A 16,446-nucleotide genomic window follows, 5' to 3' on the forward strand; every position below is an offset into this window, starting at 1 on the left:
TCTCTTTGGTGTTTACAGCATTTATGCTTATGCATCCTCATGTATTATGATCATACTGATTGTTTTGTTGAGGCTAGGCATGAAGAAGACAAGACTTGCATCCTCTTCTATAAAGTTGGTGAGTTTGATTAATAGATCTGGCATTGACACATATCACCACATTAAATAGCATGATATGACCCTTTAGTCTTAGTCATAGTCTTCATAAATTTTCAAGATTATTTAAAGACTCCTCTAAGGACTTTCTACATCAGCCAGATCTTAACAAAATTGATTCTCTGTCTGTTTCTTGTGGGAAAGAGTTATCCAGAAGATTAATATATAGTAATTTTATTTATTCCTATCACTGTAATTAATTTTTAACAAATGTTTAATTTAACAAAGAAATAGAGTTTATTAATGGACTGATTTTTTCTTGTTGCATCTTATTCATTAATTTAATATAGCATTTTACCCAGACATGTCAAGTTTAAAAATGATATTTAAAAATTGAGAATAAAAGATCCAATCACCATCACGTATCATGTGTGTGGCCAGAAGAAAGCTGGTAACTGAGTTGCCAGCTTTCTTCTTCAGATAGATTATATGATGAAAGCATACTTAATAGGGTTTGTATCAATCCCAATCAGATGTCTTAGAAGTATCAAGAGCTCAACCACTTGTGATTCCTTAAACTTTTCCCATATTATTTGTAAGGCTGGTAATATAAGCAAGAAGATCCCCTGTTGATTGATAGTGGCTGAATCTATGCTGGAGAGGCTTTTGGGGTATAGAAGCTGAGTGTTAATGGCTTTCTCCATTACTGAAAGAATTGAAGTGAGCAGAATTAGATGGTAATTAGATAACGGTTTCTTATCCTTTTTAAGAATGAGTTTGAATATGGGTAATTTTCAGGCTCCAACATACTTACCAGCAGAAAAGGAGAGAATGAAATCTAATATAGAACAGAAGTCAGCTCTAGAGCTCAAATATTGAGTACAATCAGAGAAATGCAATCAACTAGGAGATGTTTAGTATCCAGTTTGGACAAGATTTTTCTCATCTCATTCTGGCAAAAAAAAAAAAAAAAGTGTTTAAAATGGTAGGAGGAACATATACTAAGATTAGCCAAGCCCTTTTTCTGTAGATAACAATGCAGTAACCCACCCAAGTGCAATAGAAGCACAGTTGGACACATGGTTGTGGCCATTAGCTTTAGTAAGATACCAGAAAGTATGACTGCCATTTGGACATGATGAAAGTTCTTGTTCTTAACCCTTTCAAAGTCATCATTATTGAATGTGCTTACACTCTACTTTCAGCTATTTGGGACTTTGATATAAACAGAAAAAGAAGATGTAGATTTTGGTGAAAGCCAGTTGCAGTATGCTCAGTTGTTTTCCTCTTCGTACAGCCTTGGCATGTTTCTTGCAGAACCAAAATATATAAGAGACAAAGTAGAATAGGAAATAAATGTTTTTATACCAATAAGAATTTCTTCAGTAATGCTTACAGAGATCAGTAGAACTTTAAGATTCCTTATGGATATTGACAGAAGAAAGTTAAAATACTTTGGACACATTGAAAGGATGGAAGGAGAACTTCTCAGAGCAGTAATAGAAAGTAAAGGTCCTGGAAAAAGAGGAAGGGGTAGACCATCAATGAGATGGATGGTGTGTGGAGTGACTGATCTTCAGAGAGTTAAAGACTCCAGAAAATATAGACATCAGAACTAATCATCTTATCCTAAAACTCTGGTTACAAAAGCCAAGGATACTAGTAAGGCCTCAAGGACCTGTAAGTATCACAAATCATTATTATTATAATTTTTTTGAATTAGATTCAAACAAACGTGAATTGTTTGTCAAAAGCTGATGTTCACAATACTGCTATTGTTATCTGATTTTGGTACGCTGTTCATGTTATTTAGGTAATCAAACTAAATTGCATGCCTCACCCCCCCTACAGTGCATTTAGTACTGGGGGGGGGGGGGGGCAAGTGTTAGATAATCTGGACATCCTGCTCTAGAGATCACACATAATACATTTTCAAGTTGCTCCAGATCTTTACTGAGCAGGGAGTCATGATGGTTTCACACTATACAACAAAAATTATCTTTGGCCAAAGACATTCATACCACTGTGAGATTTAAATGCAGCATGTTGGTTGGAGTACAGGTAATTATCAGGCCAGCCAGGCTTCCTAACATGTCTGGTTTAGCAAAATTATTTATTGAAATAGTATTCCTAGAAATTCCCTTTCTTCCATTGTTAACTTTTATTATTATTATTTATATTTATATATTTTTTGTATTGTATATGCTGGTGTGTGTGTGTGTGTGTGTGATTATTAACTCTGAAACCTGTGAATCTATGAAACCTGTCTTTCAAGACGGGTTTCATAGTGCATGCGAAGGTTCTCTGTCATCTTGGAGAACAAGGGTTGGGACATCTGCTGTACATGTATAATTTTATCCTTAGTTCATCAAGGTTTAAAGGCAGGTCATGGTGGAATACCCATTCCTTCAACATGCCCCAAACAAAGGCATCAAGTGATGTGGGATCAGGAGAACGTGAAGAGTACGGGAATTCTGTGAACCTCCAAATGAGCCTCCCGGGGGAAGTGTTCTGATAAATATGTTCTAGAACTATGTGACGTGTGACAGGTTGCTCTATCCTGTTGGAATACATGTGCATGAAATAGAATATTTTTTTTTGCACAAATATCCTATGCATATCCTGGGTTAACCAACACATTCTTGATGTGTAGCATTTGCTATTCAAGGTCACAGTTACACCACCCTCTTCAATGAAGTAGAACCCAATTATGCCTTGGCTGGAAACTGCACACCATACAATGACCCTCTCACTGTGGAGAGGTTTCTCTTGGACAAATTCAGGTCTCAAGATACCAAGGAACTCATAGCTTTATCTGTTTACACGACCCCTTAGATGGAAATGTACTTCCTCCAAGAACCAGACATTATGGAGGAATGACAGATCTTCATCATTGGCCAGCACGAGTATATAGTATTCCTGCTTTGCAGTGTAGTTCATTGCTATTAAACATTGACCCGCCTGAATGACCTACAAAAAGGCACCCAGCTCCTTAAGGATTCGCTGTAGTGACTGCCTCAGTACCCCAAGTTTTACCACTGTTTGGTGTTGACTGCTTTTCAGAGATCGTAACACTTGCTCTGGCACATGCCTGTAATTCTCATTTGTGTTAACAATTTGTGGTCTCCCCGAATGCCCTTTGTATTGGGGCCGAACACTTCCTGTACATCAGACCTCTGAATTAAGGCAATGGTGACACTGTTGCTTGGAGCATGCTTATAGAATCAATGAACAAACTGCTTACAGACATGTCGCAGGCTTGGAGCATTTGCTCTACCAACTGTGTATAAACGAAAATAATGCCCAACAATAAAATCTTTTCTTCCAATGTCAATACCATTGATACAGCTAAATGCAATGGTGCAGACCCTACATGTGCTCTGCAATTAATGTGCATGCAGTCGAATGGCATATCTCATACCATGTGTATTGAAGGGGGTGGTTTTTTTTTTTTTTTTTTTTTCTCGCCATACATGTACAGAGAACATGAGAAGAAAGGTTCTAATTCAAAAACATTATATACTTGTACAGGCATTACCCTTCTCATATGGAACTGAGAATATGCATGAAAATGTGTGTGTGAGATGTAACTGCAGATAAGATTGAAAGAGATGAGACAAGTGAACTGATTGAGAGAGAGAGTAAAAGTGTTGATCGAAAGAATAGTAGTATGACAGATGTAAAGAATGAAGAGTTGGCTGTAATGAGGGAGATAGCTTGGTTACATGCAGGACAAAGTGGGAACTGCAAAAACATCTGGCAAGTAAGCCAACTGATATCAGAAAGAAAGAAAGAAGTGTGAGATAAGAGAAATGAGTGCTTGACTAAGAGACAAGGAAAAATCAAGAATGAGTCTTGTACGACGATTCTGTCATAGGAGGCATGATTGGTGCGAGATTGACAAAATCATACTCTCTAAGTGCAAAAATGAATGATGTTAGTGAGGCTATTAGAGCACAAAATGATAAAGTGAAAGCATTGACATTTTGGCTGAAACAAAAGATTTGAAAGGAAAAAAGTAGGACATGAGAGAGGACATGAAAAAGAAAGAAGTTGCAAAAGAAAAGAGTGAGAGAGTTAAGGGAGCTGCATAGTGAGTGTTGTCGCAGTATGACAGAGCAGAGCTGAAAAGGAGGGCCATAATAGCAAATGACTTGATTGCACAGGTTATGCAAATGGAGTGGTATGAAGTGAGTTTGACAGATGAAAGGACTTATACAAGAAGGATGGTTTGCATCTGATTGGATTTGGTATTCAGAATCTGGAAAAGTGTTGTTGAATGAAGTGAAAGCAGATGTGCATAATCAGGAAAACTAAAGCTTTTTAGGAGAGAAACTGTTGAATGGATATGCAGATACCAGTGAGGCAGTTGAGTGTAAGAATGTGTATAATATGCCTAAGTTAGCACCACTGGTGGCAAACCAGAATTGGATAGCTAGTATAAAGCATCAGGATAGAAGTGGGCCTAAGGGACTTTTGCATTTTATGTACACTAATGCCAGGAGTGTTCAGAACAAGGAAGAGGAATTTTTTGCATTGATTAGTTCATAGTGGCCAGAGGCTATTGGCATTAGTGAGACATGGCTGACAGAAGATGATATAGTTAGTGGGATAGAATGTGAAGGGTATAGTGTGTTCAGGAGTATAGAGAGAAAAGAATAGGGAGAAGAGTATTTGATGATTTTGATTATTTGAAGAGTAATTGATGATAGCTGATGACTGCAACCAAAGAGAGTAGAAGTTCAACTACAGGCCACTGAAAATAGCACATTTGAAGCTGCTATAGACCAGCCCCAGCAACATCAGCTGCTATAGACCAGGGCAGAAGCTGATTAAGTGGGTGGACAACCTGGTGGCCACCAGAGATCCTGAGCGATGTGGAAAAATTAAAAAAAATATATAAGAACAATATAGATATTATGTATTTCGATGATGAATTGGAACAGTTTCTACAATTTTTATAAGAAGATAAAGACAAATTCAATACTACCACACAAGTATATCAGGCTGCAAGAAAAATGTTGTCAACTTTTCAAATGTAGAAATTTTTAGGGACCCAGTAAATTTTACTGCCAGAAGACCCAGCTAATCTGCCTCTGGATTGGGGATAGAAAAGATGATGGAGATAGTATTCATCAGCAAATAGACTCAATAAGTGGAGAGTGTGTAATTATTATGGGGGATTTCAACTATGGGAACATAGATTGGAAGGAGGAGAGAGAACACATAGAAGGAAGGAAATGGAATTTATGCAGTTACTAAGAAATAATTACTTGAGACAGCATGCGGTGGAATATGGTAGGAGTTTGAGAGTGCTCGATCTAGTAATTGCATCTGTAACCAACATGATGTTGCCACCAATTGGTGAGGGTGATCATACATATGGTCATGGCTAAATATGTGGAATTTTTAGTTAAGAGCTGGGGGGGGGGTATATGTGAATTACAGGGCTGGTAAGTATGATAAGCTTAGGTTTCTTGGATCAGTTCCATGGCAAGTGAAACTGCAGGGGCTGGATGTTGATAGTACATGGGGAGTGATAAAAGAGTGTTTGAAGGAAGTAATAGCAGACTGCATACCTAGAGTCAGGAGAGTAAGTCAAATGGGAGTTAAGTGGATGGATATCATCATCATTAAGCTGAATCTGCAAAAAAAAAAAACAAACAAAAAAAAAAAACAGAAAATTGTGGAATTCAAATAGAAAGGGTGACCAGCAGTCACATGAGTAGGACAGTGCACATGCCAGAAGGGTAACCAGTGTGGTTAGAAAGGCAAAAGCAGAGTATGAAAGGAAATTAGTTATGATGACCAAAGATAATCCCAAACAGTTCTTTCGATATGCTGCAGATAAAAGAAAGCATGTTTATGGGAGAATGATTTTAATGAATGCCAGTGGTTAGGAGATAACTGAATCAATTGAAATAGTAGAATTGCTAAGTGAACACTTTAGCAAGAATATATCATCTGGGTGGAGATATTGCTGTAAGGAGAGAGAGAGAGGCAAAGGTTTATATGGGAACTGAGGTAAATGAAATGGAGGTGCATAACATATTACAGAACCTTAATACAGCTGATATGAGATTATCTATACTCTAATATGGGATTAGATGGTATACCATCTCAAGTTTATGAGAAAGTGCTAGGGAATTGGCAATCCCTTTGACCATGCTGTTTAATTTAATTCTCAGCTCTAGATTAGTCTCAAGTGGGTGGAAAGAGGTGAAAATAGTTCCATTGCATAAAAGAGGCTCGAAGTAGCAAATTACTGACTGATCAGCATATCAGGAGTTGTTGTCAAGGTACTGGACAAGTTGATCAAGAGCAAAATACTGGAATCGTATGGAGAGGCAACATGGTTTTGTAAAGGGTGGATCATGTCTCAGTAACTTGCTCACCTTTTATAATTGTGACAGCTGAGTTGGATAAAGGTAATCAATTTACAGCAATACTGCTGAACTTTGCAAAAGCCTTTGACAGGATTCCACATGGAATTCTAATCAGTAAACTGCAGCACATGGGGACAGATATAGGGTTGGTGAGGTGGATAAGAGGATGGTTGATGGAGAGATATCAGAGTAGTTTATTTAGGAGTAGAGTCTAAAAGAAGCCTCGTGATTAGTGGCATGTGACAGGGCTCTGTTCTTGGGACGTTACTGTTTAATTTGTATATCAATGATATAAGAAAGGATCTGAGAGGAACTTTTCAGTGTTTTGCTGATGATGCAAACTTGGGTAGAGCAATAACTAATACAGATGATGTTAAAATTTTGCAGGGCAATTTGGATAGACGCAGTCTGGGCAAAGGAAAATGGATGTCAGTTTAATGTGGCAAAGTATAAGGTTATGCATTTTGGGGTGAAAAGATGATCAGCTGTATACCACATTGATGGAACTGTACTACAGTAAATTGATGAAACCAGAGATTTGGGAATGTTAGTGATAGGGTGTTAAAGTTTAGAAGGCACATAACAAAAGTGGCTAAATCAGCTCATCAGATTACTCTGTTACTAAATACACTTTGATGAGCAGAGACAAGCAGGTTATCATTCTTCTTTATCGAGCTTTGATGAGACTCCATCTTGACTATTGCATGAAGATCTAGTCACCAAGGTTTCTTGGCGATAAGAAAGAGGTGGAGAGGATGCAGAGGCGAGTGACCAGGATGGTAGCATATCTATGGGATGAACCTTACGAGAACAGGTTGAAGATCTGTGGGTTACAGAAACTGGTTGACAGGGGGAAAAGGGGTGATATGATTGGGACATACAAATTACTGAAGGATTTTTACAAGATTAATTCAGAGAAAGTTTTTCAGAACAGCTCTGGTGTTGGGAGAACTAGGGGCCATCCTTGGAAAAACTGAGTAAGAGAGTAGTTAGCAAGGATGTTAGACCTAGGTTTTTTGGTTGGAGAGTGGTGAATGAGTGGAATAGGTTGCTAGAGCCTGTTGTGGGTGCTATAACTGTGAATGAATTCAAAGCAAAGTATGCGATACTGTGCAAATGTTGGATTTTGCTTGACATGATGCTTAGGGCCTCCCTCGATGAGTCTAAGTACTCCATAGAGTATCCCATAATAATAATATCGTGTAAGGTCCAGACCACTACCATTGTATAGTGAATCAGTGTTTTGTTTTCTCGTGTGCATAACATTTTTAAACAGTCATATATGTGCACAAATGATAGAAATAGAATATTTATTTATGTTAAATGTGTAAATAAAATATAACAATTTTTGCTTAAGATCTTAAGAACAAGATCTTAGCTTAAAGGAACATGCCACTGACCGTTTGGTCATCAATTTAGCACCAGTAAAAGTTTTTACATTTTGGCAATGAGATTCCCACATTTATGAATAACTAGTATTAACTAGTGTAGTATTTTTCATTTCACTAGAACTTTATCTTTGTTCTTAGCAACTTTAATAACAGAAGTGTGAGATAAGTTTAGCCAGCAGCCTGTCTCAGCATTTGATACACCATTGTTACTAAATTTTGTAATTTTAATCTTAGCATGTAATGTAATAGGTTGTGTGTCTTTTTCTTTTCACTGGAAGGAACAGCGCCTTCAGTTTGAATGTTATCTTCCATTGTTAACTACAGTAAAATAAAAGAATAGTTATCAGCTGTTTATAATTCACAGTGAAACACCAAAACAGAGATTGTTCTTGTGTGTTTGAGAAGGGGGGGGGGACTAAGAGAGCCATGTAATATTTGATCTATTTTGTAGGAACTCTAGCCATTGGACAAGAAAATATGGTGAAGATATTTAAGTTCTGTGGAAAGAGCTGCATCATTAGAATAAAATAGTCCTAGCTCTGTGTATAAGTGTTTTAGAATGGGCTGGATGATATGATTGTTCATTTGGATATCTTCATCTTCCTGTGTGTGTGTTGGCTTTCTATAAACAGAAAAGATAGCAAACCATCTAAAAGCCAGGTGACTAATGCGTCAAGAAAAAGCAAACAGTTATTGGAGTCTTTTAATCAAGAGGATAATAAATCCCTCATTATTTCAAAGCCAAATAAGAAACTCGAAGATCGAGTTTCTACAAATCTACAAATCTCTTTGTAGATTTCGATCTTCAGATTCTTATTCAGCTTTGAAATAATGAGGGATTTATTACCCCCTTAATTAAATAATTTACGTCGCTGAAAAAAAACCTTTTGGTTCTTTATTGTAGTTATTGGATTCATTTTCTGCTGCGAAGTAAATAATTTTGGGGTGTTGGCTGTTTAGGTTAGTAACAAAAGAATCCAAGATATCTTGTCCATGGGACCAAATGTTAAACACATCATCAGTAAAGCACAACCACACTTAGGGCTTATATGTAGCTGTGGTAAGTATTTTGTGTGTTTAAAGGGTTTCATGTAAAGGTTAGCTAAAGGGGGAACCCATAGCAGTACCATTAGTCTGTCTGTAGATTTTTCCATACATAGTAAATTTGAATTATTCGAAGATATCTGGGAGGAAATTAGACTTTATTAATTCAAGAGTGTTGTCTATTAGTGGTACATTAGTAAACAAAGACATGACATCTAAACTATTCATTATGTCTGTATTTTTAAGGCTGTGATTTTTAACTAGTGATTTGAAATGGACAGAATTATTTTATAAAAGTAGAGGAATTGCCAGTAAGGGGGCAAGTGACTTAGCTAAATGTTGAGCATAGACAGTCCTACTAAAATTTGCTGAACAGTTAGCTAAGTCACTTGCCCCCCCCCCCCCTTACTGGCAACTCCTTTACTTTTATAGAAAAAACTCTTACTATCTGTCCATTTCAAATCACTAGTTAAAAATCACATCCACAAATCCACATAGATTTGTGGATTTTGGGTACCCCAAAAATATGGGGTGCTTTTTTTTTTTTTTTTTTCAATAATCTACTGACTTTTTTTCTTTTGAAGCATAGTGGGGGTCTTGATTAATAATTTGGTAAGTAGAACTGTCACTTAGGAGATCCTGCTTTTTTGATAATCCTCTTCGTTCATGATAACTGAGGCATTACCCTTATCAAGTTTAGTAATCACAATATTTTTATTCTTATAGAACTTTTTAAAAGCAGTTATTTCATTCTGTGGTATATTACTTTTAGGCAGTTTAGACTGTTTAGGATGCTAGCTATGTCTACACACACATTATTGGTTATGTAGATGTTCCATTCTATGTTCATCATAATTTCTAGATTTGGAACTTGTTTAGGTGTAACAGTAAAGTTATGACCATGACTGAGAGTGTTCTTAACTTCTTCTGTAAGTACCTGTGACAATAAATTTATGACCATGTGATCTCATTGAAGTAGCAGCTGGAGCATAGTACATTGCCACTGTTGTAGGATTTGACTGAATTTTGAATTTGATTAAAATCTTACAACAGCATCAATGTACTATGCTCTGACCACAACACTACCATTATTATGGCAAGTCATCCTTTGGACATCACTTCACACAGGCTCAGAAGAAATGGAAGAAAACCAGTGTGCTTTATAGAAGTCGTCACAGGTTAGAAAGGTTATTTTTAGATTCAGCCATGGCTATGAAACATTCTCCTAACTTGAACAAGTTTGGTTACAAGTGCAGGTTTCTGTGGTTTAAAAGTTCACATGGCATATTCTGGTAATTGGGCCACATTTTTTTAATAAGCTATATAAAACACAATGAATTAAAAGACCCAACAAGTTTCGTAAGTCATTTGACTTACATCTTCAGGGGTAAAAGGTAACTTGAAGTTTAAAACACAAAGAAAAGAGAAATTATTAGTATTAGTTCATACTATACAGTTGTAGCCATCTGACTATTCATAAAATTAAAAATCAGAATGCAGATTCAAAGCAATGCTGAATTTAAACAATGCTGGATGATGCCACGTTCTGTTGTTCACATTCACAATGTCCGAGGTCTGATTGAGGTATATTTTTTTATTAAAGCTGACCAAACTTGGTGGAGAATTAATCCTTGATTTTTATTGCATTGTGTTGGTATTTTAAACATGTTTGCAGCTTCTTTAAATTTCCTCATGTAACAGTTTTTTTCTATGTACTACATATTTGTTTTCTGCCAGAGTACATTGTGGCCAGTGGAAGTGGTATGGAAAGCTAGACCTGATTTGTGTTCTCTTCTGTTTTGCACATCCTTTTGGTGTTCGTTCATGCGAATTTCCCCAGATCTTCCTGTCTATCCTATGTAGCAGATGCCGCAAGAACAATGAATTTTTTAAACACCTGTTTTTTTTAAAGGATGATGAGGAGGTTTCGGGGGATGTAGAAATCTCGAAATTTTTTCCAGCGGCAGAATGGCCACTTTGATGTTATATTTGTTAAGTAATTTAGCCATCTTGTCTGTAACATTTTTGATATATGGAAACGTGATAGCGTGATAATTGGACTGAAGAACTCAAAAGAACTCTACATTCAAAACACCCATTAGTTCCAAGAATTTATGGTGTACCAAAAATTCATAAGATAGGTATTCCCCTTAAGACCAATAGTAGATGGTAGAGACTCTCCGACTTCTAATTTAGCAAAACATCTCACCAACATGATTTTACCTCATACAGCAAAAACATCTTCTTTCATCAAGAACAGTACACATTTTATTGAAAAAATAAAAGATATCTATATTGGACCTTCAGACATCTTAGCAAGTTTGGATGTTATCAACCTATTTACAAATGTTTCAAGAAACGAAACTGTGAATCTCCTGGAAAACCTTTTTCCTCTGGACATCGTAGATCTTTATAAACATTGTATAAATAATACTTTTTTCATGTATCAAGACAAATTTTGGGAACAAAAAGAAGGATTGGCTATGGGCTTTTCCCTCTCTCTGGCTTTAGCTAACCTATTTAGGGAAAACTTTGAAAATTATCATAATAAACCAAAAATATGGCTACGCTATGTAGACGATATATTCATTATATGGCCAGGAACAACAGATGAACTTGTTGCTTTCAAAGATTACCTAAATAATTTGCATAATAATATAAAATTTACTTTAGAACAAGAAGAACTTAGGAAACTGCCTTTTCTAGACATTCTATTAGAAGTCAATGAAAAGGATAATAAACTTTCTTTCTCAATATATAGAAAACCCACCAACACAGAAAGATTTCTTAATGCATCCTGACACCACCACCCTTCGCAAAATATATGTCAAATAAAAACCCTAAGGGACAGTGCATATAATATTTCCAGCACAGAAAAACAGAGAAATGAAGAATTAGAATATCTAACACAGATCTTTCAAAAGAATGGTTATGAAACCAAGACTATCAAAAAAAATCCTCCACACACCTCCTACAAGCATCTCTCAGAAACAAGATTTGAAAAACGCTATCACATTTCCATATATCAAAAATGTTACAGACAAGATGGCTAAATTACTTAAAAAATATACCATCAAAGTATCCTTTCTGCCGCTGGAAAAAATTTCGAGATTTCTACATCCCCACGAAACCTCCTCATCATCCTTTAAAAAAACCAGGTGTTTAAAAAATTCATTGTTCTTGCGGCATCTGCTATGTAGGATAGACAGGAAGATCTGGGAAAATTCGCATGAACGAACACCAAAAGGATGTGCAAAACAGAAGAGAACACAAATCAGGTGTAGCTTTCCATACCACTTTCACCGGCCACAATGTACTCTGGCAGAAAATAAACATGTCGTACATAGAAAAAAACTGTTATATGAAGAAATTTAAAGAAGCTGCAAACATGCTTAAAATACCAACACAATGCAATAAAAATCAAGGATTAATTCTCCACCAAGTTTGGTCAGCTTTAATAAAAAAATATACCTCAATCAAACCTCTGACATTATGAACGTGAACAACAGAACGTGGCATCATCCAGCATTGTTTAAATTCAGCATTGCTTTGAATCTGCATTCTGATTTTTACTTTTATGAATAGTCAGATGGCTACAACTGTATAGTATGAACTAATACTAATAATTTCTCTTTTCTTTGTGTTTTAAACTTCAAGTTACCTTTTACCCCTGAAGATGTAAGTCAAATGACTTACGAAACTTGTCGGGTCTTTTAATTCATTGTGTTTTATATAGCTTATTAAAAAAATGTGGTCCAATTACTGGAATATGCCATGTGAAGTTTGGTTACATTTATTTGCCAAAACTTTGGGAGACTGTTAAGACTAACTCCTACATAGCTATAATACTTCTTTTTTTTTTACAACATTAAAGGGTACCAAAAATAAGACTTTAGATTGTTTGTCTGTTACAATTTGAGTTGTTTGACTTACTCGTTATCACATGTTAATTGAAACATGTAATGTGCTCTGAAGATGCTGGTTTGAAATCCAGCAAAATATATCCCAGTTAATAAGCAACTTTTTTATAATTTAGTTGGTTGGGTGTTGTAATACCATTTAAATAAGTTATGAGTAGGCAGTGTAGTTTTCTCACACCAAGTAATGGAATTCATCTCCCACCTGATGACAATCACAAAACATCCATGGTAGGATTTAAACTCTGCAGGCTGTTGGTAGGAGGAGAATGGGTACATAAATCACTCAGCCAGTCAATGGGAAAAAATGCAATGAGAATGAAAAGTAGGAGGAGAATGGGTACATAAATCACTCAGCCAGTCAATGGGAAAAAATGCAATGAGAATGAAAAAAAAAAAAAAAAAATATATATATATATATATATATATATACACACACACACACACACACACACACACACACACACACACACACACACACACACACACTCTAGGGGGGCTATTTCCCCCTGGCACCTGTGGTGCCCCTCCCTCCCCATGTTCCAGACTGCTAGGCTGGTTTTCCTGGAATTCTGATGACTTGAATTTTGAAGACTCGACACTCAGGGGCTACCCTGAGTGTCAAATTTTCAAAAGCCCCCCCCCCCGAGTTCGGGACTGGTAGGCCAGTTCTCCTTGAATTCTGATGACTCAAATTTTGAAGACTTGACACTTCAGGTAACCCCTGAGTTTCAAAACATGACATAAAAAGGCTTATCATTTTATATATATAGGGTAGATATACAGGGTGTTCAGGATAAATTTGACATATTTATAATTAATTATATTTTTCCGTAAGTTACATGTATTAACACACACTTCTCTTCATTTAAAAGTTTGGACCCTTCTTCATTCATATACAAGATGTCAGAAAGGATGGATAGCTGGAACCCACCTGAATCATGGAAGAGAATAACTTGTATCATGATGATTCGTGCCCGCCATCAAAATAAGGATATTACGACTGCTGCCCAATGCTCCCTGAATACAGTAAAAACAATCAGGCATGAACTAGAGACTTGCAATGGTGACTACGAGGATGTAGCAAGAAGAAAGATCCCTAGCAGACGATCTGATTGCGTTCGTACAGCAGAATTCCTCGCAAATCTGCAGGAACAGGTGTTGAAGAACCCTGGCATTGGAATTCGGGCTTTGTTCGTGGAGTTGCTAACTGTAGTCAAGCCCTGGATAGCCAATGGTAGGCCGTATGTATGGCAGCAGGATTCGGCCCCTTGCCACACCTCTGGGAAAAGTCAAAAATGGTTGTCTGAAAATTTCTACGACTTCACCAGTCCAAATGTTTGGCCTCCAAACTCCCCAGACCTTAACCCCATGGATTATTTTGTATGGGGCGCAGTTGAAAAAGACACCAATCGCACTTCCAGTAATACAAAAGCCCAGTTAATGGATAAAATTAAAACAGTTTTTGCGGCCCTTCCCAGGGAGACTGTAGCATCAGCTTGTTCGGGGTTCCGAAGCAGAATTGAAGCTGTGATCGATGCTAATGGTGGTTATTTTGAGTAAATCTTGTTGATAGTATTGTAATTAACTCTGCCTGTAATGTTTTTTTGTCAATTCATTAAATTTAATAGATACAAAGAAGATTTTCTTTTTCCTTACGAAACTGTCAAATTTATCCCGAACACCCTGTATATATATATATATATATATATATATATATATATATATATATATATATATATATATATATATATAATAATCATATAATCATATATATATATATATGATTATTAGAAATGCATAGGCACAAGGCACAGTTCATCATATTAATTTATGAATAATGTTAATCTCATATTATAATTTAGCTAATAATTCAATTTGTATCATGAGTCTTAACTTAGACATTTGAAACATAAAGAAAAACTACAAAGAAAAATATGCAAACATACACACATATAATATCAAAAAATTATGGAGATCAAATTATTTTCTAGACCTTGCATAAATGCAGTATAATCTTCACTGTAAGTCAGATGAAAGATGTTTTTTTAAATTTTATATCTAAAATATAATTTTCCTTTAAATATTCATTTATAACTATTCTTTCCAAGAACAACAAATAAGCAAATCAACAGTGAAAAATGAACAAGCTTAGACCTACACATAAAAGAGATATTGGTATGTATAGTGTATTTCTGTTAGGGGATTTCAAGAAGGAAAAATAACTATATTTCAAAAGTGAGCTACATTCCAGTTTTCTGTCCTTTTCGAAGAGTACAAAGTAATAAAACACAGAGAAGTATTTATTAAATGCAACAACATAAAAATTCTTTGACTGGCTTTAAACTTTATAAAAAAAATCACTTATAGGCTACTTTAACAGATTTAATTCTTTTAGATAAACTTATACGGTGATACATAACTGTCAATTTTTAGGGAAAGACAACGCATACTGTTATATTAATTAAAAAACTTTAATTAATACTTCCTATTTTTTTTGGTAATATTACATTACCATCTTCAGGGAACATAAAATTAATGATATGTGCATGCAGGCACTAACACTGAATAAATATCATCATCAACAACAACTGAAATCAGTCCTAGAGTCCTAAAAGATGCCACCTAGTGGGCTAAATTGGATGGTAGTCTTGGCTGATGTTCTAAGAATGCAAGCTTCCCTTATTTGGGACAGTCTCCTGCATTCAAGTTTGTTGAGGTTTGGGTAGTTTTTTAGAGTGTCCAAAGCTGACCATGCTTTGGACACCTGCCACAAAATACACTGGAAGAAAGCTACCTTACTACACCGCAGCAAGTTTAAATATGAGAGATTATTCCTAGAATCAGTCTCAGCTTGCGTTCTTAGAACATCAGCCCAACAGCCAAGATTACCACCCAATTTAGCCCACTAGGTGGCACCTTTTAGGACTCTAGGACCGACTTCAGTTGTTGTCTTCAGCCATATTTGTTCAGTGTTAGTGCCTGTGTGCACATACCATTCATTTTATGTTCCCTGAAGATGGTAATGTAACATTACCAAAATATAGGAAGTATTAATTAAAGCTTTTTAATAAATATAACAGTATGCATTGTCTTTCCCTAAAAATTGACAGTTTTTTAACTGATTTACATATAACTGAAACACAAGTGTTTAATTATATATCTTCTCTCTTTCAGGAAAGTAACTTTGCAGACATAAATGCTCAGAGCTATGCTGGGAATACTCCTTTACATTTGGCTTGTAGTAAAAATCTGACTGGTACTGTTCATATGTTACTGGAAGCAGGAGCAGATCCTACAATTGAAAACTTTGACAGAAGTGAACATGATGAGGATAATGGAAAAACTTCATTTGATTTTGCTAGAGATAATGAAGAGGTAATATTTTTTCTATACTTAGCATTGGAAAATTAACCTCTTAATTTTGTTAGGTTATTCCTGTATAATATGTTCCAGTTTGATGACATAATATATTTGTATATCAAAAAAATATTTCAAATCAAATGATATAATAATTTATTATATTATGCTTCTAATTTTTTTTAAATCCTCCAAAGCCTTTTATTCTTGTTTTTGAGGACTAGTAGGCTCTAATTCGACTGGTAGTGTACC

General features: G+C 35.7%; 1 protein-coding gene across 5 annotated transcripts in view; it reads left to right on the top strand.

Annotated features, from left to right (window-relative positions):
* The window catches only part of LOC150096319 (nuclear factor NF-kappa-B p105 subunit-like), a 378,899-nt gene that overhangs the window by 309,812 nt on the left and 52,641 nt on the right, over positions 1–16,446 (top strand). For all 5 annotated transcript variants that reach the window (XM_090409204.1, XM_090409205.1, XM_090409208.1 and 2 more), the window contains exon 16: positions 16,012–16,212. In XM_090409204.1, the coding sequence (XP_090265330.1) occupies positions 16,012–16,212 (201 nt within the window). The remainder of the gene's footprint in view (positions 1–16,011; positions 16,213–16,446) is intronic.

The sequence above is a fragment of the Typopeltis vanoorti genome, chromosome 19 (genome assembly GCF_054136105.1).
Source record: "Typopeltis vanoorti isolate ZY-2024b chromosome 19, IOZ_Tvanoo_1.0, whole genome shotgun sequence".
In the NCBI taxonomy this organism is placed as follows: Eukaryota; Metazoa; Arthropoda; class Arachnida; order Uropygi; family Thelyphonidae; genus Typopeltis; species Typopeltis vanoorti.